Genomic DNA, 24,693 nt, shown 5'->3' on the forward strand with positions numbered 1-24,693 from the left:
TCACCAGGCGCTGCTTTCGCTACCACAGGCTACCATGCGTTACACTGGTTCCTCTCTCTCTAATCCGAACATATCGAAAGAAAACTGTAAACAGAGAGAACCGTTCGCTCTCCCATCAAAGCGGAAAAACCACGCAAATAGCTCTCGTGTATCAAGTGCGGCTTTCGGCTACCGGCATGGCGCGATCCACCCCGTCCCTTTCGATAGAATCGGAGCGCTTGCTTCACCATTTCCTCTCGCTCGCGTTCTCTCTCAGCCTGGACGTCGGTCGCGCGCCGAAGAAGAGGAAACCGCAAATCGGATCGCGTCGTCCAGCGAGAGTCGAGTCGAGATGGGTGTTCGATTCTTGATAGATGAGCGGCCAATTTAAGTAGACTAGCAAGCGACCCGAAGTGGTTTAGTCTGACACCCAACGCGGCTTAGTTTGAATCGTCCGTCCACATTGTGATCAGCAGCACAAGTACCGACGACGACGTCGCTTCTTGCGGTACCAGTTGGAGACATCATCGCTATCCCAAAGACCAAAGTGTGAAGTGTGTTCAGTGAAAGGGGACAGCTTGAAGACATTAGATTGGAGGCTTTCCACAGTGCAGTTTAGTTTGAAGTGATTACATACATATAAGTATAGGGACGTATCGTTCTTGGTGTGCCCGCCCGGTATAGACATCCGATGAACGACAAAAGCTGCTGTCAGTCCACGTCCAGCCGGGGACCAATCTACACGGAGCTTCTGGATCGTAGCAAGGAAACAATTTAGCATCACGGTCAGCCGCCGCCGCCGCTGCCTGAGCATCTGGAAGGATCGTGTTTGTGATAAATTCGGTTGAGCTCGGAAAGTGAGTACTTTTATCCATCCATCCCGGTCTTATCAGTTCAGTTGGTTGGTTGGCTGTTGTGTAAGTGTAGTGAAGAGGATAGTTTTTTTTTTGCACAGTCGTACCGCAAATGGTGTTTGCACATTCCGTCGGCCCAACGCCCGCCCGTCGTTGTTTGAACGAATGAAGAATATATTGTGATAAAAGCATCAGACTGAAAGTTATCGCGCGCTGAAATGTGCCTTGAAGTTGACTGACTAATGTGTGGTTTGCTTGCATTGCCGTAAGCAAGGAAGGTTTTAGTTGATTGGTGTATGACTTACGTGAATATTAAACCGGTGATCAAAACAGTAAAAAAAAATGAAAAATGAATCTGCACTACTCCACGAAAGATGCTGTTGACCATATCAGTGCAGTAAAATTCCCAATTGTGCAAAATTTACACAAAATTCATAAGTTATTTGTGTAAATGTATCGGAATCCCAAACATTTAGTAAAATAATTGAAAACGATTTAGCGATACATTTAAGCTTATTTCTACACATTTCATACGATTTCAAGTATATCTAGCTATGGAAAAGTTATGCGGATATAATATAAGGTACATAATCGAAAATTCTAATTTTCCGAGAAATTTTATTCAGTCAGAATAACGTAGATCATTGCTTTGTTGTAGAATAGCCCTAATAGAAAAATATGATACAACGTGCTTAACAACCTTTTCGGGCTATCATCTTGATCATACAGTGAATGATACAATCATTCACTCTATCAGCAGTGTATCATACATTTTTATTAGGGAGGCCATTAGAGTGGTCCAGCTTCATATTGCTTAACTTAAAACTTGAAAAATCGGGTGCTGCCCAATGAACTTGTTCCTTTTGTCACCCAAAAGCTTCAGTAAAATGTTGATTTGAATCTATCAAGTGCTCAGCGAGCATGAAGTTCAAACCACATTTTGCTTCCAAGTGGCGAAAAACTGGCCAATATAATTCAGTTTCTATTGAAAGCTTTTTCAATATTTGGAGAAGAGGCTTCAAACTCCGCAAGTTAATGAGAAATATAAAAGCTTTGTCCTTTGTCCATAACGCCTAATATAGAGGTATACCTCAGAGTGTGTGGCATCGAATTATTTTTCCAAAAAAATAAAATGTTTTGAAACTGCTCCAATTTGAGTAAAAGTTGGTAAAGGGAATCATCTAATAATGTTTTAGCCGTATGTTTTGTTTCAACAATATCGGGTGTCCCGGAGAGTATGGGCATATATATCATTGCATAGCGAGAAATTTCTTAACAAACGACTATTTTTAAATTTATGTATTTTTTTTTCAAAGTATTTTCATTTATAAGAATTTATACATTATAAAGGGGTTTTGTTTGCAGAACATTCAAAATAAAAAAAAAACCTTTAAACTGCTGCACAAACTTTTTTTAAGTTACCAAATAGATTAAAAACATTTTTTTTGACTTGATGCATTCGAAAGCGTGTTTCCTCTTCTTGATAAAACTTTGTTTGAAAAATATTTTCAAAATGTTCAAAGGCTCTTCAAAATGTTTAGGCTGTTAAGAAAACTGTTGTTTTTTAAATAGATTTTGTGTTCCAATTCATTTTTCGGGATCGAAGTATGCGTTTCAAACTCAAACCAATGCAATGGATAACAATTGCCGACTGCAGCATGACAAGGTTTCATTAGGTCAGTCAATCCTGGAAAAGTGTTCTATTTGACTGATTGTATTCTTGTTAACGATATTTGTTCTGCATTCATAGCTTGTACTTGTCTAGGAAACCTAATCCTAATTGGACCCCGGTTTAGAGATTTCCTATAAGCCGTCTAACATTTGGATTACGAAACGGCTTGCTTGACTTTTACTTGACCATTAGGGCATCAGATTCTAAATACAGTCACATCACGGAGTTTGGAGATAGACGTGATCGAGAACAGATGTGTTCAGTACCAGAGTGCAGAGTTTACGAGTGAAAAAGTGGTGTTGAGTAAAAGTGTCGTGAAGATTTTAGTAAATATTGGAAAAGGAAAAAAATGGACAAAGCCGACACCTAGGACTTCATCCATGTTTGAATGATCTACAGCACGGAGAACATTTTTCAAAAAAAAAATCTTCATAGTAATTCCCATAAAAACCTATTTTGCTTTTGGGCCACTATTGAATCAGCACCGAAATAGGTGAAAATTTGACAGAAATCTAGTTTTGCTTCAAGGATTGTAATGAATATATGGAAGCTTTGAATTTTTAATATGTTTCAATCTGAACTGCCCTATGGATCATTTCCTAAAACGGCTTGATAATAGGCAATCATTGTGGCTACACTTCTCGAGCTAATTTTATTTCGAACCACTAGAAATGCTCAAATGACATACATTTAATGGAACATATAAACAAAATGTTTTGGTACAAGTCTCTTTTTTATAACATCATCTTTAACGCCTATTTAACTAACCTAAAATAATCTACAAATAAGCAATCGCATCATCAATACCTGTGTTACTAAAAGGACATCACAGTGGGTTTTTTGGTTGGGCGTCATATCACGTGAGTAATATGGAACCCTACAAATGCTCCATTTCATTTTTCACCTGACGCCCAGCAGCTAAAAATAAAAGAGAGCTCTACAAATGCACAATAAGACAACTTCACAAATTAACAATATACAACACTAACGGTATGTATGATATTATACAACACTCAACATAAATTTGCCCAATTATCCTAAAGGATAACCATTTCCGATCACTGGATGACGAGGTCTCATTAATTGGTTCAGGTCCATCAGTCATCCTGGAATTGTGTTTTGTTGGGTAGTTTGCCTTTAAGTTCGCAACATTTGTTGTTTTCATAGCTAGTTTTTGTCTAGCAAAACTGATTCTAATTGGGCCCTTCTTCTTTAGATTTGTTCATTTGAGATTCTGATGCAATATTGAACTGAGATTCTAAGGCGTTTGTTCTTAATATATTAAGGTAGGATATGTGTGAAAAATAAAATTATTTGTTCATGTATTCCTATATGGCGAAGGCACCTTACGGCATTGAGATGGTTTAATTATACATATTTTTGCATGTATTTTCAAATACTCAGGGCATAATTTATTGCTTACGATGTTTTGCAGTATCTTCTCAAGAGATAGCTGAAGCTTCAAATCGAATCTGAATTAAATTGCCAGGTTTTCGCCGTTTAGTAACAAAAAGGCGATTTTGAACGATCTTCCCATACATCAGACCTTGTTTTTCATGTGACCTTCAAGTTCAATGAGCAGAAATTTTACAGAAGTTTCCGGGTGACAAAAGGAACGCATCCAGAAGCACCTAAGCATTTTCAAGTTATAGTTTTTCGTATAAAGAGATATATAGATCAATATAAATAAGCTACTATGTTGCTATAAATTACAGATATTTGAGGAAATTATTTTTGTTCTATTCAGTTGTTATTACTATTATTATTTTCCTTTATTATAGAGATTTCCAGCCCTCGGCTGGTCCATTTTAACCAGTTCAAAGTATCATCATTTCTGATTTCTCACGGCTTTTGTCTTTTTTATAAAATTTGAAGTTTTGACCTTCCCGGTTCTGGAAAATGGGAGGGGCATTGATTTGAAGTTTAAGAAAATAAAAAAAAAACGAGGCCGAAAATAGCCATTTCGGCCAAATGCACGAGCACGATATCGAAAAAAAACGGAAAAATGTTCCACGGAGGAGTAGGGGTTGTGCAGCAATTATCATAGTTTCAAGAAGATTAGTCAAGCTATTCTCGAGAAATGGTACATTTATGAAATGAGTTTTTTTTTATGATTTCTTATATTGAAAGTCAACAACAAAACTACTAGGCCGACACGAATGAACTATATAGTATAAAGTGACGTTAATGAAAATGGCCACAACTACTAGGGTGAATCGCCAATTATTGCGCACCTTAAAAACCCGTCAATTGTTGCACACTCCATGCTATTCTTAAGGTGAAACATCAAGAAATCCCATTGCAATTTTGCATACAAACTTTAGAGGCACAAATCTGACGAACGAAGCATCGAACCATGCAGCACTTGTTTATCCTGGCTTTGCTCACTTGCAAAAGGAAGCAGCTTTTCCAAATCGAGCGCATTTGTTTTCGATTTTTTGAGATTGGTGCTCTTGAAATAGTGAGTAGGAGTCCAAGTCGGCCATTGTGGCAGCCATATTTGTATTCTCTGATGTTTCTCCTTAAGGAACAGTTGCACAGTTGCTAATTTAACCATGATGTTTACCGTCCTGACGTCTTCGAAGGTTTTATTTTTCAATATGATAATGCAAATCTTTTGAATTGTGAGCATGAGCATGAGCATGATTGACCGCCCGCGGTTGCTCCTCTGTTATTGCAAGGACAACTGCATTTACACAAAGAACCAACAGAGGATGCTTGGGATTCGCTTTTTCTTCATTGTGTAAATGCTGCAATCCCAATATTTTTCAATAAGCAATACCAGCGCCGGCCGAGTCCGAATGCAGGTCAATTGAGGATAGGGAAGGAAGTGATGACGTGATTCTCGCTTAGGCCAATAACCGAGGAATTCTCTGCGTTACTACGAGAAATCACAGTTTGGACAGGGGAAAAGGAGATGTGTTGAGGATTTCGACGTGGTAAACGAATCTAATGTTTTGATTCGCGATTAATAATGCGCTCGCGAAGAAATATCCTTCTAAACCTTGGACGACGAACGCGATCTATTGTGCCTCAAAACTCACCCTACATAAGTTATTCATTCGCAACTAAGGATAACACAATGCTAAACACCGACGCATCTGTAGTTTGCGTTTCCGCGCGAGACAATGCTGAACGCGATCGATTCACAAGTATTAAGAAAATAACACGTGATAAATAAATCAGAAAGATCTTACCGCATGGTTCGCCGTCTATCTTTTACCGACCCTCTCTTTTTTTCCAGAAATTCATGCAACTTTTATTTGAGTCAAAACATTTATTCATTTGGGCTAAAATATTACAAATGTCGACACCGAAGATGACGAACCATTCAAATTTTTGTGTACATGCAAAAAATGAAAAAATATTTATTACCAACTAAATGTTCATTTGGAACTAGCGCCGACACATGACGTGACGAACATTTCAATATTTGTTAGATAAATACACAAAAACCAGAGCAGAATTTGATACATCCTATAGCATTAATTATTGTGATAAAATGGAACGAGCTCACCAATAAACATCCTTCGAAGTGTCCAGTGCGTATGTGCTGCAGCATCTTCCACAAACTGGCCTCGAAATCACACTGAACCGCTACAACAACACACGGGTACGACGATGTGCACATTCAAATTGTCGACGACGACGCGGCCGATCCGAATGAAAAAAGCGGCACTTCCACTTTGCCTCCAAAAACACACTCAACCGCCCCGTACGAAGACGAGCACGCACGCAGGACGACGACGCGATGCAACGACGAACCAAGACAGACTGAAATGTCATCCGCTGCTGGCATCACACGACCGACTCGCACGAAAACTAGTTTTTTTTTCCTCTAAAAGCACGCACACAGGACGACGACGCGATGCATCAACGATCCGAGACAGACTCTGGTAATGCAAATCTTTTGAATTGTTGATAAAAAATAATCAATCCCCTTGAAAGTGGGACAGATGATTGTTTTGAAATTATGAAGATAGAAGGTTAATGTCTTCACAAGAAACTGTTGTTCTGAACAACTTTGTTGAAGACGCCAAGTTCATAACTTCGTTACTTATCAAGATACGTAACGGTTTTGTTACCGACGCACAGTGGGACGAATTCCAAAAAAGTGGGACATTGGGTTTTGCGGCAAAACTATTGGTTATAGCCATTTGGTGTCTTCGGATGAGTTTCATAGTTTTTTAAGTACTTTTTAGAGGTGTAACATTTTTTAGGTTAAGGGGGTAGTACACCAAGATAGAAAAAATATTTTTTTAATTAGTGGTCAAAATCGAATGACTTCTATGAAAATATTGTAGATTAAGCCATTTTGAGAAACTGTGTCGCAGACGGGAACGTTTTATCTCCAAAACTTACAATGTTATGAGCACTAATATAAGCATATAGTGTAACACTAGCTTAAAAAGTGTTTTTTTCGACATAACTTTTTTGTTTAAATTTTCTCGGGTTTACAATGTTTAGCAAAGTTGCAGATACTGTAAAAATGCATATCTTTTCTGAAGACTGCAAAGTTCTATCTCACCATTAAAAGATAGTACGGTCATTTTTTAACTTTTTTAGTACAAATTTCATAATCTTGCAACTTTAAGAGTAGCAGATATTAGCAGTTAAATTTTTGCACCACGCAAACAGTTACTCATACACTATCGAAGCACATAAGAAACATGACGGGATCGCGTGGTATTCTTAATATTTTTTCAAATTGAAAAGAACCTCTTTAAATCGGGTTTTTCAGTGTAACTTTCTTGATATTTTTTTTAATATGTTTGATGTTCTACAAAGTTGTAGAGACTTTAAAACTACATATTTTTGTGGAAGACAGTATTGCGCTCTCTTTAAAATTTAACATAGAATATAATTTATTGTGTATTTTCTATAATATAAATCTAATTTGATCACAAAGGCTCTAAGTTAAGGAATAAGTCGTTTACTATTTTCTTAAAAAACATATATTTATGAAGCCTTCACAACTTTGCAGAACATCAAATATATAATAAAAGCAAAAAAGTTACACTGAAAAACCCGTTTTAAAGCGATCCTGTTATGTTTCTTATGTACCTACATAGGAAACAACGGGATCGTGCGGTATTCTTGAAAAAAAAAATTAAATTGAAAACAACCACTTTAAAGCGGGTTTTTCAGTGTAACTTTGTTTTCTTTTTTTATATATTTGATGTTCTGCAAAGTTGTGAAGGCTTCATAAATATGTGTTTTTTTAAGAAAATAGTAAACGACTTATTCCTTGATTCCGTGATCAAATTAGATTTATATTTTAGAAAATACACAATAAATTATATTCTATGTTAAATTTTAAAGAGAGCGCAACCCGAGCAGGAATGAATAACTGACACATAACTGGAGCATACCAAAGTCAGGTATCATACCAAAACAGGGTATTGGTCGGTTGTCCAGGTATTGAAAATAACTTATTTTGGTATTTTGTAGGTATTGATAGAATACCTCAACGAGTTATTATTTTGGTTTTGAGGACTGATTGAGGTATTGTTCAATTATGGAAAAATCACTATTTGTATGGAAAACGCGCCGATTATTATTTAGGTATTACCATACCTGAAGTCATTACTCACGTGCTATGCACAGGAAACACATCAGTTATTATTTTAGGTATTTTACCTCTTATGCAGGGCTTCTTAATACCTCATTCAGGTTGTAGGTATTCGTTTTTCCATACCTGAGTTTGTTATTCTTCAGCTATTTTCTCCTGCTCGGGAATACTGTCTTCCACAAAAATATGTAGTTTTGAAGTCTCTACAACTTTGTAGAACATCAAACATATTTTAAAAAAAATATCAAGAAAGTTACACTGAAAAACCCGATTTAAAGAGGTTCTTTTCAATTTGAAAGAATATTAAGAATGCTTCGATAGTGTATGAGTAACTGTTTGCGTGGTGCAAAAATTTAACTGCTAATATCTGCTACTCTTAAAGTTGCAAGGTTATGAAATTTGTACTAAAAAATTTAAAATATGATTGTACTATCTTTGAATGGTGAGATAGAACTTTGCAGTCTTCAGAAAAGATATGCATTTTTACAGTATCTGCAACTTTGCTGAACATTGTAAACCCGAGAAAATTTAAACAAAAAAGTTATGTCGAAAAAACACTTTTTAAGCTAGAGTTACACTATATGCTTATATTAGTGCTCATAACTTTGTAAGTTTTGGAGACAGAACGTTCCCGTCTTCGACATAGTTTCTCAAAATGGCTTAATCTACAATATTTTCATAGAAGTCATTCGATTTTGACCACTAATTAATTTCTTGGTGTACTACCCCCTTAACCTAAAAAATGTTACACCTCTAAAAAGTACTTAAAAAACAATGAAACTCCTCCGAAGACACCAAATGGCTATAACCAATAGTTTTGCCGCAAAACCCAATGTCCCACTTTTTTTGAATTCGTCCCACTGTGCGACGATCCCCTGAGAGAGGTTTTTTTTTTCTCGACAAGTTTTTCAGTTTGGATTCTATATTTCTATTCTTACAATTACAAAGAGTTGAATCGTTTCAGCTTTCTAAGGGAGACAATTACTTGTACTTTTACAGTCGAATGGGATAATTTGCTTATAATTTCCTATATTGTGTAACTCGGAGCGTTTGGTCAATGGATCAAAATCAAGAGGTCTGCAAAAAAAGTTGTTGTTCTATCTGACCATTCTATTCACCATGAATATCAATTGACACTTTTCAAAGATAGCCCGTGAGATTTACCTTAAATATTCGAAAAAAAAATCGTTTTTTTGTGACTTTCTAGTAGAACTGTTTTAGCCACACAAGTTTATCATAAATCATATTCTCAGGTTCAGCTTCTAAAATGAGCTGTTGGTGGTTGAATTCAGATATGTCGAAATGACATTTTCAGCACTGATTACTGCATTTGGTTTGATGGTGAGACAAGCATCAGAAGAATCGGATAAGCTGCGAGAATATATAAGTTATAATAAAATATGTTTATAAACACCACTGAGATTAGTACTTTTTAAGTAACATAAAAAAAGTACTTAAAATGTTTTGTAGAAATGGCTTCATGGATCTTTCTCAGGTTATGTTGAAGCATTTCTTGTGTAGCTGTGAGATGTCGTATGTGCTACAAAGTTAGATCGTGTTTGGCATTTGAAATAGGCAAAAAACGATACTAGAAACAAACTATTCTTATGAAAAGTTTCATCACCCGGAGCAAGATTTAAATTCTTATCCCATAGCATGGTGCTCCTAAAAGCTTGGTGACTCAAACCACACAACTACGAGTCTTCACGAGGATGATATTAATCTGTTTTCTGTTGTTTGTTTGTATGCAGCTTGTTATCTTTGAAATGCGTGTCAAGAATGCAATTTCAGCAAGAGCCACTAAATTCACAATATTCCTGTAATGCAATGATATGAGTACATAAATCCAGTAAAAATGGACCGTTGTTCTTGAAATATTTATTTTCGTTATCTTACATTCTCACTTCTAACAAAATATATGAATATGATAAAATAAACGAAACAAACAAAGCTTCAATCCTTCGTTCTTGGAAAGATTCATTTGTTCGATGAGCGTACCAGCATTTTTCCATTCTCACATGCTTGCATTGGGAACTTGAAATGCCGTGCGAAAAAGTGTTTTTGAAGGTTTTTTTTTGTTTTGAGAATTTCTACTTTGGTGTTAGTTCTTCATACTGAAGGGCTATTTTAATGGGGCACGTTCGGTGTAGTACTAGATTTGTAGTAATGAGCTGAATTTTAGTATGGTGAGAAGGTCAATTCTCCGCTTCTGCAATGAAATGGTGCAAAAAGCGTGCGTATTATGATTCCTTGCCTAATTTGATGCTGTTTGAACAAAACTTTGGGTAACTATGTTGTTTATGTTGCAAGAAATGTACAAAACAACCACACTGTTGCCATACTAAAATTCAGCTCATTACTTCAAATCTAGTACTTCACCGATCTGTCCTATTACGTTAAGTCGGGACTCAGGACCGTCCAGGTTATTAGTTTCTTGTTATCGTGTGCTTCTCACTAGATGCATAACAACATTTGGTGCATTATGAATATTTACAAAATTAGCTATAACATAACTTTGTAACTTTTGGACAAACTTTGAGTTTGTTAGGTTTTTTTGTATTGTAGTAAAGCAAAGCAAAGATAACTGTACACATCGTAGTTCCTACTGCGTGATTGACCAGAACAATTGAAGTTGTACAGAAAAACAATGAATATATACTCATATATTTTTTTAGTAGATAATTGGTGGAATTTCTTATTCAATTTTTAATAGACTGCTTTTGAGATTCTTGTTGGATGCCAGTTGTAGTATTTGAAACAATTTTGGTAATAAGTAGTAAACCACATAAGTTGTGTAAAAACAGAATTGAGTGTAATTCCTTGAATTTCCGATATAAAGATCAGTATTGGTCTTATATTTTCCATGAAAATGTTAAATATAGCCAATGTGATTGTTACATCAGAGTATCATTGCTTTTGATAGAGTCAACATGCAAATCAAATAGTTTAATATTTTTTAGATTTGCTATACGATAATAAACATGAAGGATTGGCATGATAATATGGTGTTATATTAGGAAAATAATCTAATCGTTATACTTTTCTTCCGTGTTAAGAATTTAAAATAAAGTCAATCTCCCATTATATTAGTCATAAAAATGCTCAAAATTTCATTACATTCGGTTCCTTGAATCCGGAAATATAACAGCTCAAAGTGAGCAGTCTGATAATTATACCTTTTTCTAGAATCTTTCTAACGTCGTCTAGCACAGCCCGCTCTTTTCCAAATTTTAACCACTGATACACAACTAGTTGATCAAATTACAGTAAAAATTTAAGAATATTTGATGTACTTTGAGAAAAAATGCAGCTAGTTGGACATTTTTTAGAATGTGAAAATTTTGCCAGTCCCGATCATTCTGTCTATCTCCTCTATCTCTTCTATGTGATTCAAACCACTTCGCGGTGCATGCAAAGATGTTGGAACAATGCAGTATCAAATTAGAAAGGAAATGTCCTAGTCGACTCAAAATCTATTTTAATCCAATAATGGCACAACCCATGAAGTCACATGGCGCGAACCGATCCATGTACCGTCAAGTCGTCATCCTACCACCATTGGCGTAGCTAGGGGGGGTTCCAGGGGTGCCTGGCACCCCCTAGAATAAATTTGGCACCCCCTAGAATTTTTCCGTTAACAATCACCTAAAATTACAAACTTTGCACGATAAATCAACTATGTGTTAATGGCGCATTTGAACAAAACCCGAGCTATATCCGGGATTACTGTGGATACTGTGAGAACAATCAACAGACTTACATTCGTCAAATTAAGCATCAAAGTGATGCTTATTTATACTAGCTTATTATTTTGTTTAGAACAACGATAAGTTAAACATTATCTTTTGGAAAAATGAAGTGTGGTGTATGACCAAAAATAACATTTTAATTTTAAACAATCAAACAATACAGTAATGATTACGGGTTAATTACAACACTAATGCGTACGGGTGTTACGCAATTTTTTATTTTATTTTTCTTTATTATAGAGGTTTTCAGCCCTAGGCTGGTTCATCTCTTAAAAGTTACGCAAATTGATCAAGGCAGGTAACAGAAAATTATTAACAGATTAGCAATTTGGGCTAATCTGGTAAATGTACAGTTAATTTGGATCGAACTGGTGCTATTTACAGGGGATAGACAAAATGATCGGGACAGGCAAAATTTTCTCTTTTGAAAGAATGTTCAACTAGTTGTAACTTTTCGAAAAGTGCATCAAACATTTTCAAATTTTTACTGTAAGTTCATCGACTAGTTGTATATCAGTGTTTCAAATTTGGGAAAGATTGGGCCATTCTCCACGAAGTTATAAAGATTCTTGAAAAAGGTTAAATTATCCGATAGTCAACTTTGAGCTGTTATATCCCGGATTCAATGAACCGAATGAAATGAAATTTTGACCATTTATGACGAGAGACGAACCAGCCAAGGGCTGAAAGTCTCTCAAATAAAGATAAATCAATCAAACCATTTATGACTTATATAATGAGCTATGAAAAACCGTTGACTTAACTTAAAATTCTTAACACGGAAGAAAATTATAACGATTAGATTATTTTTCTAATGAAACACCAAATTATCCAAAACTTCAACAACGTTTCAAAATTAAAGATGCAAATTATAGTTCATTTAATTTTCCTCTAATTGACTTATATATAAATGTGTTTTGAAGGAAAGTAACGACATAGCCGCCAACAAATTGAAAAAGTAATGGTAGGGTATGTGTTCCATCATTAATCTCACGCTCCCATATTCATCCTATTCGAAAACAAGCGATTACGGCACCGATTGATTCCGTTCTTTTTGGTTTCATGGGTGCTCACTTCTAACAAAAAATACAAAAATAAGAAAAAAAAACAAACAGCGCTTCAATCCTTTGTTTTTCGTAGGATGAAAATGGGAGCCACATGCTTAAGAAGGGAACCAATACCCTACATATTAAAAATAGACCAATTTACTAAAAAATCGTAAAAAAAATCGCTATAACTTTTTCTCTTGTTAAAAATGTAAAGCTAAGTCAAATGTTTTTCAGAGTTCATTATATAAGTAATGAATGGTCAAAATTTCATTGCAATCGGTTCATGAAATCCGGAGATATAATAGCTCAAAGATGGCTATCGGATAATTTTACCTTTTTCAAGATTCTTTATAACTTTGTGAAAAATGGTCCGATCTTTCCCAAATTTTGACTACTGATACACAACTAGTTGATGAACTTACAGTAGAATATTCGATGCACTTTTCAAAAAGTTACAGCTAGTTGAACATTTTTTTAAAAATGAAAATTTTGCCTGTCCCGATCATTTTGTCTATCCCCTGTAGGTTCAATTCACGGTAGATCCAGAATGATTTTTGTGACTGCTCTGGGTAGAGTCCCCTGATGTCAGCCATTTGCATAAAATTTGCTTGGTTACATATGGAACTTCCACAGTTGACTAATTCAATAGACAATAGACACTTTCTCAAACCAAATTTCAACATGATTTCCTTCCAGCTGGCTTTATTATAAATTGTCTAGCTCTTCATGCTGCGTTGCAGAGCCTTGTTCAAATATAACAAACTGAAATTCATTATTTATCACTCAATACGCCTCAATTATAACTCCCAATGCTTTTCCAATTTTTGAGGTAACACAGTCTTTTTTTGGGGTTTGTTATCGAAGTTACGTGTCATTCCTTCAAATTTAGTATTTTTAGGGCAGAAATGTTGCTCTGAAATACTTGCAGATGCTCTATTCAAAGACTACGAAATCTTCAGAAAATCACGTATAATACAGGAAATTTTAACCCTCTAATACCCAACCCCGCCTTTAGACGGGGTATAGTTTGAGCATTTTTGTAATTTTTGCTTCGTGGAAAATCAATTTTTTTATATTTTTGGCTGATATTTAGGACTGATTTGTATAACTCAAAATGGTTTTGGTGTATTTTAAAGCGTATTTACATTTTTCAAAAATCATTGAAAAATTGATGTTTTGGTCACCTTTTAGAAGTCATTGTTTATTTTGTATTAAATCGCTACAATTAACATATTTTAGATTTTTCCCCAACCCTTCTATCCTAGTTTAATAGCACAGACAAACAGACGTAACATTTCGAACATTTTTCGATTCAAATCATAGTCACGGAAACATATTCACCCAATGCTAAAAGGACTATGTTTGGCCGACCACCAACTAGGTGGCGGTAGTGAGCAAACGTCAAACTCGAACAAAAACTATGCGAGCGCCACGGTTGGACAGTTGGCCAACAATCAAATTTTGAAAAAAGACCGTTAAATCGGTGTACGATGAGAATTATCAGAGTGTTACGTCTGTTTGTCTGTGTTAATAGTTTAAGGGAATCGAATACCCTCTAAAATTATTTTCCTTAAAATTACACGGAAAATAATATTTTCTATGAAAAAGAATAAAAATAAAAATATTTCAACAATAATCATACAATCTCAAAAAATCCGTACCCCAAATAGGCTTCCAGGAAAAATATAAAAGTCCGGGGATGTTCAAAAATAAAAATTAGAAAAATCAAAAACTGAAATTTACGAAATCGAGAATCAAAAAGAATCATCTTCCAAAACATGTTTAAATCGATTTTAAATGACGAAAAATGATATTTAGATCAAAATCAAAAATTTGGGTATTAGAGGGTTAATATTCATCGCGACTACCCGTTTGATTTTCAGCTTGTGAATAATTTACCAGAATAATTGTTAGAAATTTGAACTCTGAAAATTGCAAAATTCATAAAATTACACACAACACAGCAAATTCATATGTACAGTTCCAACTCAATATTCATTGAATCAACGCTGTTATTTTGTAATTTTGAATAAATTTCTTGTATTACAAGTAATTTTATGGAGATACGTAAAATACAGGAAGTTGGTGTTTTGGTGGACCATCAATGATGGAGATCATATCAACATTTTATTAATTAAATCGAACTAAGCATTTCTTTGGACATATGGTGGGCAATTATTGCAACCATTGTTAACTTCTTTAACAACTCATTCGGTTTTTCCATCAGTAACAAATTTATAAATTTTGTCGACAATTCATTTGGGATTCGGTTATTCCTGAATTGCTTTGTGAATTTATGAAGTAATGTTTTTGAAAATTGTTGTTCACAGGCCCGGATTAAGGATTGCGGGGGCCCGGGGCCCAAGCGGATGTGGAGGCCCCTCGGAGAGATAAGCAAAAAAAATTTTCTTTGTTTTCGAACAGTAACTTGAGCAATATGAAAAATAAAGTTAATGTTAGAAACCAAAAAAGGGTTTTGTGGGGGCCCCTAAAGTGTGGGGCCCGGGGCCCTGGCCCCCCGGCCCTCCTTAGATCCGGCCCTGGTTGTTCAACTTCTTTGGGATATTTTGCGAAAATATATAAGGAAATGTTTATTGAAATTCCTTTATAATTCCTTCGTTATTTTTTCTAAGTTCTATGTAAATTCCTTTATTTATATTGCAATTTCTTTGAGAATCCCTTCGACCTTTTTTATAGTTTTTTAAGAATATCTGCGGTAGTTCCATTGAAATTTGATCAGCCATTTTATTGAAAATTCGTTTTGAAACTTGAAATAATTTGTTTTGAAACAACGATGATTCCTCTGAAATACCTTTGCCATTTCTTTTTGCAATTGTTTTGTAAATTTCCTTGGCAGTTTTATTGTGATTTGTTCTGTCATTTTTCATGATTTTTTTCTATTAATTTTCATTACTTGTAAACTGCCTCGAAAATTTTCTTAAAAACATTGTCGGTATTTCTCATAAAAAAATATTCGAAAGTTTCTTTGAGAATTGTTTTGGCTATTTAATCTTGAATTTCTTCCGCGATCCTTTTGTGAGCTACTTCGGTGTTCAGCACTTCCTTTGGAAATTCCTCCGGTAATTTGTTTAGAAATTACCCTTTAAATATTATTAGTAAATTTCATTGGTAGCTTTTTCGGTCATTTCTCTAGTAATTCCTTAAGCCATTAATTTGGGAAATTCCTCGGACGATTTCTTTACGGATTATTTTCACAATTGCTTTTGCATATTCTTTTGTGGTTCGTCCGTGTGAATTTCGTGGGGCATTCTTTTGATAGTTCTCACATAATTCCTTCGGAAACTCAGAAATTCTCGAATAAACTGAAGGAGTTTTAAAAAGGAAGTTCGATTTTCAAAAGAATATTGAAGTAAATGCTTAATCGCAAAGGAGTTTTGGATGAAAATCTGAAAAGAAAATTCGTAGAAATACCCTCAAAACTTGCTGAGGAATTTTGGAAAGAATTCCCAGACCATTTGCTATAAAAATTGCGTTTCCAATGGTGTTTCAAAAGTAATTTCTATAATAATAGCCAAAAGAATTTATGAATAAATTATGAAAGATGAAAGATGAAATTAAGAAAACAATCGGCCAAAACCTATCCCAAAATAAATTGGTGAAAAATATTCCATAGGAGTTGCCGAAGCAATTTACGAAGGAATTTTCAATATTATGCAAAAGGAGTTTCAGAGGAAATCTTTTCCAAAAACCATGCCAGCGAGATTCTCAAATGACTTGTTGAAAAAAAAAAACCATCGAAGGAATTTCTGAACGAATTTTAAAAGGGATTCGTCCAAATTGTGAAGAAATGTTCAAAAGAATGGAACACTAAAATAACTAAATCGGCCGCTATGAAATGAACAGATAGCACCATCGTAGATTTGACGTAACTCGACTGCTGTCACCATGTAACAGTACATATACGGTGGTGCTTTTGTTTTGATGCGGTGAGTGGCGGAAAAGTTGGTTTCAATGATTGATTGGCGAAGATTTTTTCAAAAAAAAAAAACAACAGAAATCTCTAAGAAATTTGTCAGAGGAATTTTCAAAAGAAATACTGTATAACTTCCCAAAGGAATAACGAAAGACGATTCCTGATTTGCCTGATAACATTTTCAAAGCAAGTTTCATTGGAATTGCCGAAGTATCCCGAAAGAAACTGTTGCAGGAATTCCTTAATTTATTAGTGAAGAAAACTCGATGAATTATTTGTCTGATAACATTCACTGGAATTATAGATGTGAATTATAAAAGAATTACCGAAAAAATTTTCAATGTAATTGTCGAGAAATTCCTCAAATATATTATCAAAGAAATATTTAATTACAAAGATAAAATAAATTAAAAAAAAACGTACCGAAGTAAATCCCGAAAAAATACAATGGGAATTGAAAGACTTCACCGAAAGATGTTGATACCGAGATATTGGGTGCTGGAGAAATTAAATAAAATATCAAATGGATTAGTGGCATAATTAAAGGAAAAACTCTTGAGAAACTCCTAAAACGATTGGTGAAGGTACGCCCAAAAAATCCGAAGAATTTGAAATCACATTTAACAATAAGCCACTTAAACTCCATGAACTAACAAATGAAATTATTAAAGGATATGCTGAAAGTTTTTTTTTGTAACAAATTCCAAACTTATTCTCAAAGAAATTATCGAAGAGGATACAAAGCCGAAGAAATTTGTCAATGACAAAGAAATTATTGAGGGATTTCCAAAAGAAATTTGAATTGTGCAACAAATTGCAAAACAATATTCTAATAAATTATATGCTTAGTTAGATTGGCTATTTTCGGTGAAATGATCAACAAACAGCATTATTTGCGTAACGCGTTTCGGTCTACTACTCTTCGACCGAAACGCGTTACGAAAGACAGTCACTATTTATGTTAAGTTCAAACCGAAAATGCAAATAAGTATCCTGATTTAACACCAAGTATAGAGCTTGCTGACGTTTATTCACCTCTCTCTTTCATGCATGCAGGCGGGATAGGATTTGTTTTCATCGGGAAACCTTTCCTGATGACAACAAATTCTATTTCGCCTGCATGTTTGAAAGAGAAAGGTGAATAAACGTCAGCAAGCTCTATTACAGTTGCTCTGGAAAGTTATGTTCATATTCAAATGATTGCTTGCATGCGATAAAACACAGAGCTTGCCGTAGTAAACGTGAAGTTTAGAATGAAAATAAAAATTTCCTATATTAACCTTATTTTTTGAAGAATTTTTAGTTTCTGCGGTTTACTGAGTTTTTAGTTCACAATAATACAGCATTTGTCTAATAGACGTTTTAAACACTTCACATTTATATAGAAGGCCGAGTTCCACAATTTTGCAAATTAGATCAATCGGTTTGAGCGGCTGAAAAGCCACTAAATCTGGCACCCCCTGGGCACCCCCTAGGAAAAAATCCTAGATACGCCAATGCCTACCACCATCACTACCCCATCCAACGAACTTCCCCAACAAGGAAGTGTTTTCCAATTAATTAATTCCTATTCCATTTTGTATCCATTTCTCGTTTCATGTCGGTATTACCACACACAGGGCCCAGACAGAAGCCGGGACGATCCACAACCGACCGCTAGCTATCGAAGCGAAGGATATAGTTGATGCCCTGCCGGGACTCAATTGTCTCCGCTCGTAATTATCCCATCCAGCAAGCGCGAGAGGTGGCGTCGAACGGTCGACGAAAGATGACAGTGATCTTCCCGCTGGCCGAAGCCGGTTATCGTCAATCCGCGTGGTGCAACTTCCCCGAAAGTGTAGTTTTCCTCTAGGAGAGCGCGCGTGTGTATGTCGAAATCATCGTCGACCAAAAACCAAAATAGTTCCCCCGCCAAACTGTGATATTGATTCCTATATGAGTTGTGTGCATATGCAAGGCACCAGTTGTGACAAATCGAAAATATTTCCATTGTTTCACCTAAGTGCCGACGCGAGAACGCCGCGAGTGAAGAAGTGTGTTGCGTATAATAATATTCCCCCAACACCCATTGTTGATGCTGATTGTTGTTGGTGCTAAGAGAATAAAAAACAGACCTATAAGCCGACAGGCAGAAAGTGCATGCATATCCCCAGCAGTAGTGTTGATTTGTTGTACTCTCAACGATAGTAACAGTTTTATCCGATTCGCGTGAAGAAAAGCGTGTCAACGGCAATCTGAGACTGAATGCAGAATTACTGCCGTTCGTTGGTAGATCGTTCTGACGAGCACAGCTGAGCCTTAGAACAACACGAACGAGCTGAGCAGAGTGTGTAAATAAAGTATCAGAAGTAGGAGAAAAAAACAGCGATAAAATGACGGGGTGAGTAGTTCGGGGCCTAATAAAAATACCTCAATGAAATACGGTACATTGTATTGTATCACAACAGGGGGTTAGTGAAGATCATCATTGTTGTTCAATTTCATTTGTTCAATTTACTGGGCTGGTTGAAACAAAGTTGTTGGATATAAAATATTGTACGAGAAATGTGAAATCTAGATCATGTGGCCATCCTAGGAGGAGATATTCCCAATTACACTAGTTTACAAAATAAAACGAAACCCGCAAACTTCTTTTTTTTATCTAGTTCATTTATTTAGGGCTCAATCACGTATAACGCTTTACGGAGCCGAAGATCTTTTTTTGTACTTAATAGTATACATTAAACATAGTACATAATAACTTTTTAATGATATCTGTTAGTAATGGGTGGAAGCCAGGGTACTCGTGGCAGCTCGAGGTTAGAAGGTCACATTTTGAGGGATGGACAGGGTAAGGATTGGACCATAGGTTTCACTGCAGCTCATCCGGGGGTGAATCGCATCTTGCTAGCGTATTTGCTGTCTTGTGGTGTTGGTACCAACTTGTTGTGGGACTTGGTCTTCCGGATGGCCAGGAGCAGCTTGGTAACACAAAGAGGACAAAACAGAGAAAATAAAACTGGAGAAGAAAACACAAGCGAATTAAACTTTTATACCAGCAGAGCGAAGAAAGTCGAAAATACATCCCATGTATGTGACATCGCGGGTCCCCAACACATCTCTCACAAGAACATAGGGTTGTCTACCTCGGGCCTCAAGGGTATCAAAAAGTAGTGCTCTGGAGGCGTCATTATCCGGGCATTGCCAAACTACGAGGTCGATGTCATCATAACCGGAACCGCACTTAGTACAAACATTGCTCAACGCGAGGTTAATCCTGTGTAAATGCGCATCTAGCGAGTAATGGTTGGACATAAGTCTTGACATTACGCGAATGAAATTGCGACTTACATCCAAACCATACCACCACACTCGCAAATATTCATTAGGAATAATGGAATGTAACCACCGTCCCAGCTGGCCATCTCGCCAATCATTTTGCCAACTTTGAAGAGAACTCTGGCGAACAAAGTGGAAAAAATCATCATGTGAAATTCTTCTATCATAGATCTCACCTTCCTGTGCGCCCACCTTTGCGAGATAGTCCGCCTTCTCATTGCCATAAATTGAGCAATGTGGAGGGACCCATACAAAGGTAATCTTGTATGATCTTTCGACCAGTGCACCCATCTGCTCCCTTATTTTTGTAAGAAAGTAAGATGAATGCTTTACAGGTTTCTTCGACCGGAGTGCCTCAATCGAACTATGGCTATCCGAGAAGATGAAGAAATGGTCGACGGGCATGTTGGAAATCATCCCCAAAGCGAAGTTGATTGCTGCCAGCTCAGCAACATAAACCGAACAAGGTTCCTGAAGTTTGCGGAAGGCGGTAAAATTTCCATTGAAGACACCAAAACCAGTGAATCCATTTATGCGAGACCCCAGTGAAGAATCTCTTACAGGAATTGACATGTTGGTACTTTTCGTTAAAAATGCGAGGAATAGATATACATCGAAGTTGATCTGGTATTCCATGAAGAGCTTGTTTCATGGACAGATCGTATTTAACAGAGAAACTGTCATTAGCGAAGTGTACACGAGGAGGATTATAACTTTTTAGGCTTATGTCAGATGACATGTAGAACAGATAGATTCTTATGAATTTTGATTGAGTGTTCAGACTGAGCATTTCTTCGAAGTTTTCAATGACAAGTGTGTTGCTCACTCCACACTTGATGAGTAACCTAAGCGAGAGTTCCCATAAGCGATTCTTTAGAAGTTCACAATACGAAAACAACGGTATTGAATTCGTTCCAACTTTATTAGGTGGCAGTTTGCTGCTGAGTGGAAGCAGAAAGAGCCATACTTAATAACAGAGAGAATAGTCGTTTTGTAAAGTTTTATGAGGTCCTCCGGGTGAGCACCCCACCATGTTCCGGTAATTGTGCGTAGAAAATTGATCCTTTGTTGACATTTTTGCACCAAATATTTGATTTGGGTACCCAAGTGCCTTTTGAATCAAACCAGACCCCAAGGTACTTCGAAATCAAAGACTGGTCGATTTCTATTCCCAAAAGATTGAGTTTCAGTTGGGCTGGGTTCCGCTTTCTAGAAAATACAACCAATTGAGTTTTTTGCGGAGCAAGCTCACTTTGATCTGGAATTGACTGAGTTATAACGAAAAAGTGCCCAAAATACCAGCCACTGCCCAAGTGGTACCCAAGTGGTACCCTAACATTTTAGAAATTCAAAATTTTCAGTTAAGTTTAAGATAAATGTGGTTAGGGTCGTTTGAAATTCTGCAGCGGAAAGATGCCATTTTCAAAATTTGTTTTCAATGGTGAATGGTCTATTGGTTAGCACATTTCAAAAGAACGTCACTGCTTTTTCACTGTACCGTCGTTTGAAGCTGTGAATCATAGTTCATCCTTTCAAAGCAATCTACCAGCACTAATAAAAAGATAAAATTCTATTTCCTCTGATAGCGGATTACATAGGAAGGATTAAATGCGGTCTACAGCTTTGTGATAAGATATTGCTTTCAAAAGCAGTTACTCCCTTCTGAAATGTTAAGGTTTTTTTCTCGGGATTTCTCACGGTATTTCTCCCGAGATTGCTTCACTGATGCATCCAGACATTTGCCCAAAAATTTCTCGTGGCATTTTTTCATTGATTACTTTCGATATTCGGCAAGCAATTTCTCCTGGATTCCGTCAATGATTCTTTCATGATTTTTTCGGGGATTCCTTCAGGAAATCTTTTCGGGTTTCTTTCATTGATGCCTATCGGGATTCCTCCAGGGCTTTCTGCAAGGATTCTGGGAATTCCCCTGGAATCTTTCAAATATGCCTCATGGTTTTTTTTATCGGGATTTGAAAATCAATCCATTTTTGAAACAAACGTGCATCTTCTGACAGGTTATGTTAGAAACAAATGTAAAAAAAATGTCTTTTGTGGCAGGTCGGCCCTACGGTGAAACTTGACTTTTTTTGCAAGAGGAAATCTTATTTGGTGCTGCAGCTGGAACTCGAGAGTTTTGTTTATGTTCTCGACGGCGGAACGGGGGGCTCTTCAATGGGTATTGTAAAAATCAATATGTAATTGAGTTAGTTTTAAAAAATAATATTTTAGTTTTAAATATTATATCAGTTTACCGAATAAACATGAATATTTTTGTTTCAAACGAACGAAATTTGTCTCCGTGATGCTGCATTTGGGGATGGGTATGAGGATTAAGCAAATGTTCAATTTGGAGCGGACCTTGTGCCATGGTTAAAGCAAGTGACTATCGCGCCGAGGACCTGGGATAAAATCCCACTCCTGACATTTTTTTTATAAGTTTGGCATTTGATTATGATAAAAATTCAGAAGGTATTTTGATGAATATCCTAGTCATGATCGTAATTTTCCATCGTTGGAGTTTTTTAGAATTTTTCATCGACTGAAAGGAAATAGGATTAAAGTGAAAAATATGTACATGAAAAGAACAAAAATGATAGATAGATATTGCTATTACTGTGGGTATTTTCTTATATTTTCATATTAAAGCCTGCGCACTTTAGAATCGGTACACTTTCAACCGACTGCAGGTCAAAAACAGTGTCACTTGGAAAAAAGTGTTGTAAGAAGCAATTGAAGCTTATCTACTGTAGTTTGTAGGAAAAATAAAAAAAATGCTGTTTTTATTTTTTTAGATGAATTACTAACCTGAATTCGTAGAGAGTGCCAGTTTTTTCTGCACAAATTGAGTAAAAACCAATCATCGTCAGATTCAAGATTTGTGTAGGAATATATAATTACCAAACCCACCAATTACGCAGTATAGAATCATTGCAGGTATTATGATTGTTGATTAAGGGAGGTAAAATATTCCATGGGTGTTTTAAAATTTCCAATATAGCTATAGTAAGCTTTTGAAGGGTTTTATGGAAAAACAAAGGCTTGCACATATATTTAAACTTAGTTAAAACTGTTTTCGCTTAAACTTAAGTTCGGCAAATACGCATACGGGAGGGATACTACACGAATAGTATTGGTATACAAGAAACCAATGATTTGACGGAGAACAATATGAATCATCGTGGCTCGAAAGCTGTATGGACGATTGCTGACGAAATTTATTGGATGTGTTTTGATGGCGTGAAATATCTAACGACTTTTTTAATAAAACTGAATCTACCCAGAAGTTTTTTCATTTGTGATCATAAAATTACATTAATTGTTTCAAAATCTATATGGTTTTAAGTGTTTCATCCATTAAAACTATCAAAGTTTAGGTTTAAAAGGAGGAGTTAGCCTTATGACTTTAAATTTCCGACTACTGTTATGGAAAACTGCTTATAATGCCAAAAACAATCCAGGTTTCGATATGAATTATGTTAGGCCACTTGAATTAGGGAAACGTAGATCCAAAAACTGATCCTAGTAAATAATTTTTCATGAAAAAATACTTTGAGTAAAATTATGCTTTGAATATAGCGTGAATGGACAATAAGGCTATAAGTTTATTATGGTCTTGTGAACCATATTTGTAAGAGTTTAATGTCGTAACTTGTTTTGAGCATGTCTTTGATGAATATAATTTTGTTTCTTGTGGAAATACGAGCCCGTAAGCTGTGAAATTTGCAAATGTTTACGATCATTGGTTTGTGCAGAATAAAATGGCCTGAATTTGACAATCAGATCAAATATATATTTTAAAGAAATAAAAGCGGTATTTTTCATATTTTTTCTACAAAATACAATAAATAACCTCCATTTACTCCTTACAACAATTTTTTCTAGGTCAAACCGTTTTTGATCTGCGCAGGCTTTACTATTACAATCAATGCAGGATATGATTTGACCTAAGTTTCTTCAAAAGCTGGTATAAATCAATCAGTGACCCGATTTTGTCAGCCCCTTTTCGGAACACATTTTATGCTCTGTTCAAAATCCTAAATAGTTTTTCAAACATTTTATCGCTCTATGTTATGTATTACAGCTGTAGTTCGATGATAAACACAAATGAATTGGTCGAAGTTTGACCGTGAGATAATGAGAGCAAAAGTTTGCCGCAAAATGGGGCTGACAAAATCTACTTTATTTTGAAATTTTGAACAACAACTACTTTGATTGGTTTAAAGTAGACTGGTTTTTCTTTATAGTGTTTGCTAATCTCCTCGGGTCTGGTCATTCAGTCAAATTTCTCATTCCATATAATTTACAGCTTCATTTTTACTCAACTATCGTAGAACTCATTATTGCCTGTATGCACTGTTCCACAATCACAACAAATTGAATTCATTCATCCATTTTTGCTCGGGTAGCGCCTTGTTTTCGGTTTCCACTCCGTCTCGCAGATCGGACGATTCTTGAATCGTTGAATTTAGATGAGTTTGATGGAGAGATAGATAGGTAGGTACGTACCTACCTATCTTCCTACTTTCAAGCGAAATCGAAACAACGACACGTCCAGATCGCCGC

General features: G+C 35.8%; 1 protein-coding gene across 1 annotated transcript in view; it reads left to right on the plus strand.

The window, feature by feature from the left end:
* The first annotated feature begins 373 nt into the window (after positions 1–373).
* LOC109409093 (facilitated trehalose transporter Tret1) overlaps positions 374–24,693 on the plus strand; it is a 66,075-nt gene continuing 41,755 nt past the window's right edge. The window contains exons 1-2 of the mRNA XM_029870420.2: positions 374–836; positions 18,429–19,189. Of these exons, the coding sequence (XP_029726280.2) occupies positions 19,182–19,189 (8 nt within the window). The 5' untranslated portion in view covers positions 374–836; positions 18,429–19,181. The remainder of the gene's footprint in view (positions 837–18,428; positions 19,190–24,693) is intronic.

This window comes from Aedes albopictus, chromosome 2 (genome assembly GCF_035046485.1).
Source record: "Aedes albopictus strain Foshan chromosome 2, AalbF5, whole genome shotgun sequence".
Lineage (NCBI taxonomy): Eukaryota > Metazoa > Arthropoda > Insecta > Diptera > Culicidae > Aedes > Aedes albopictus.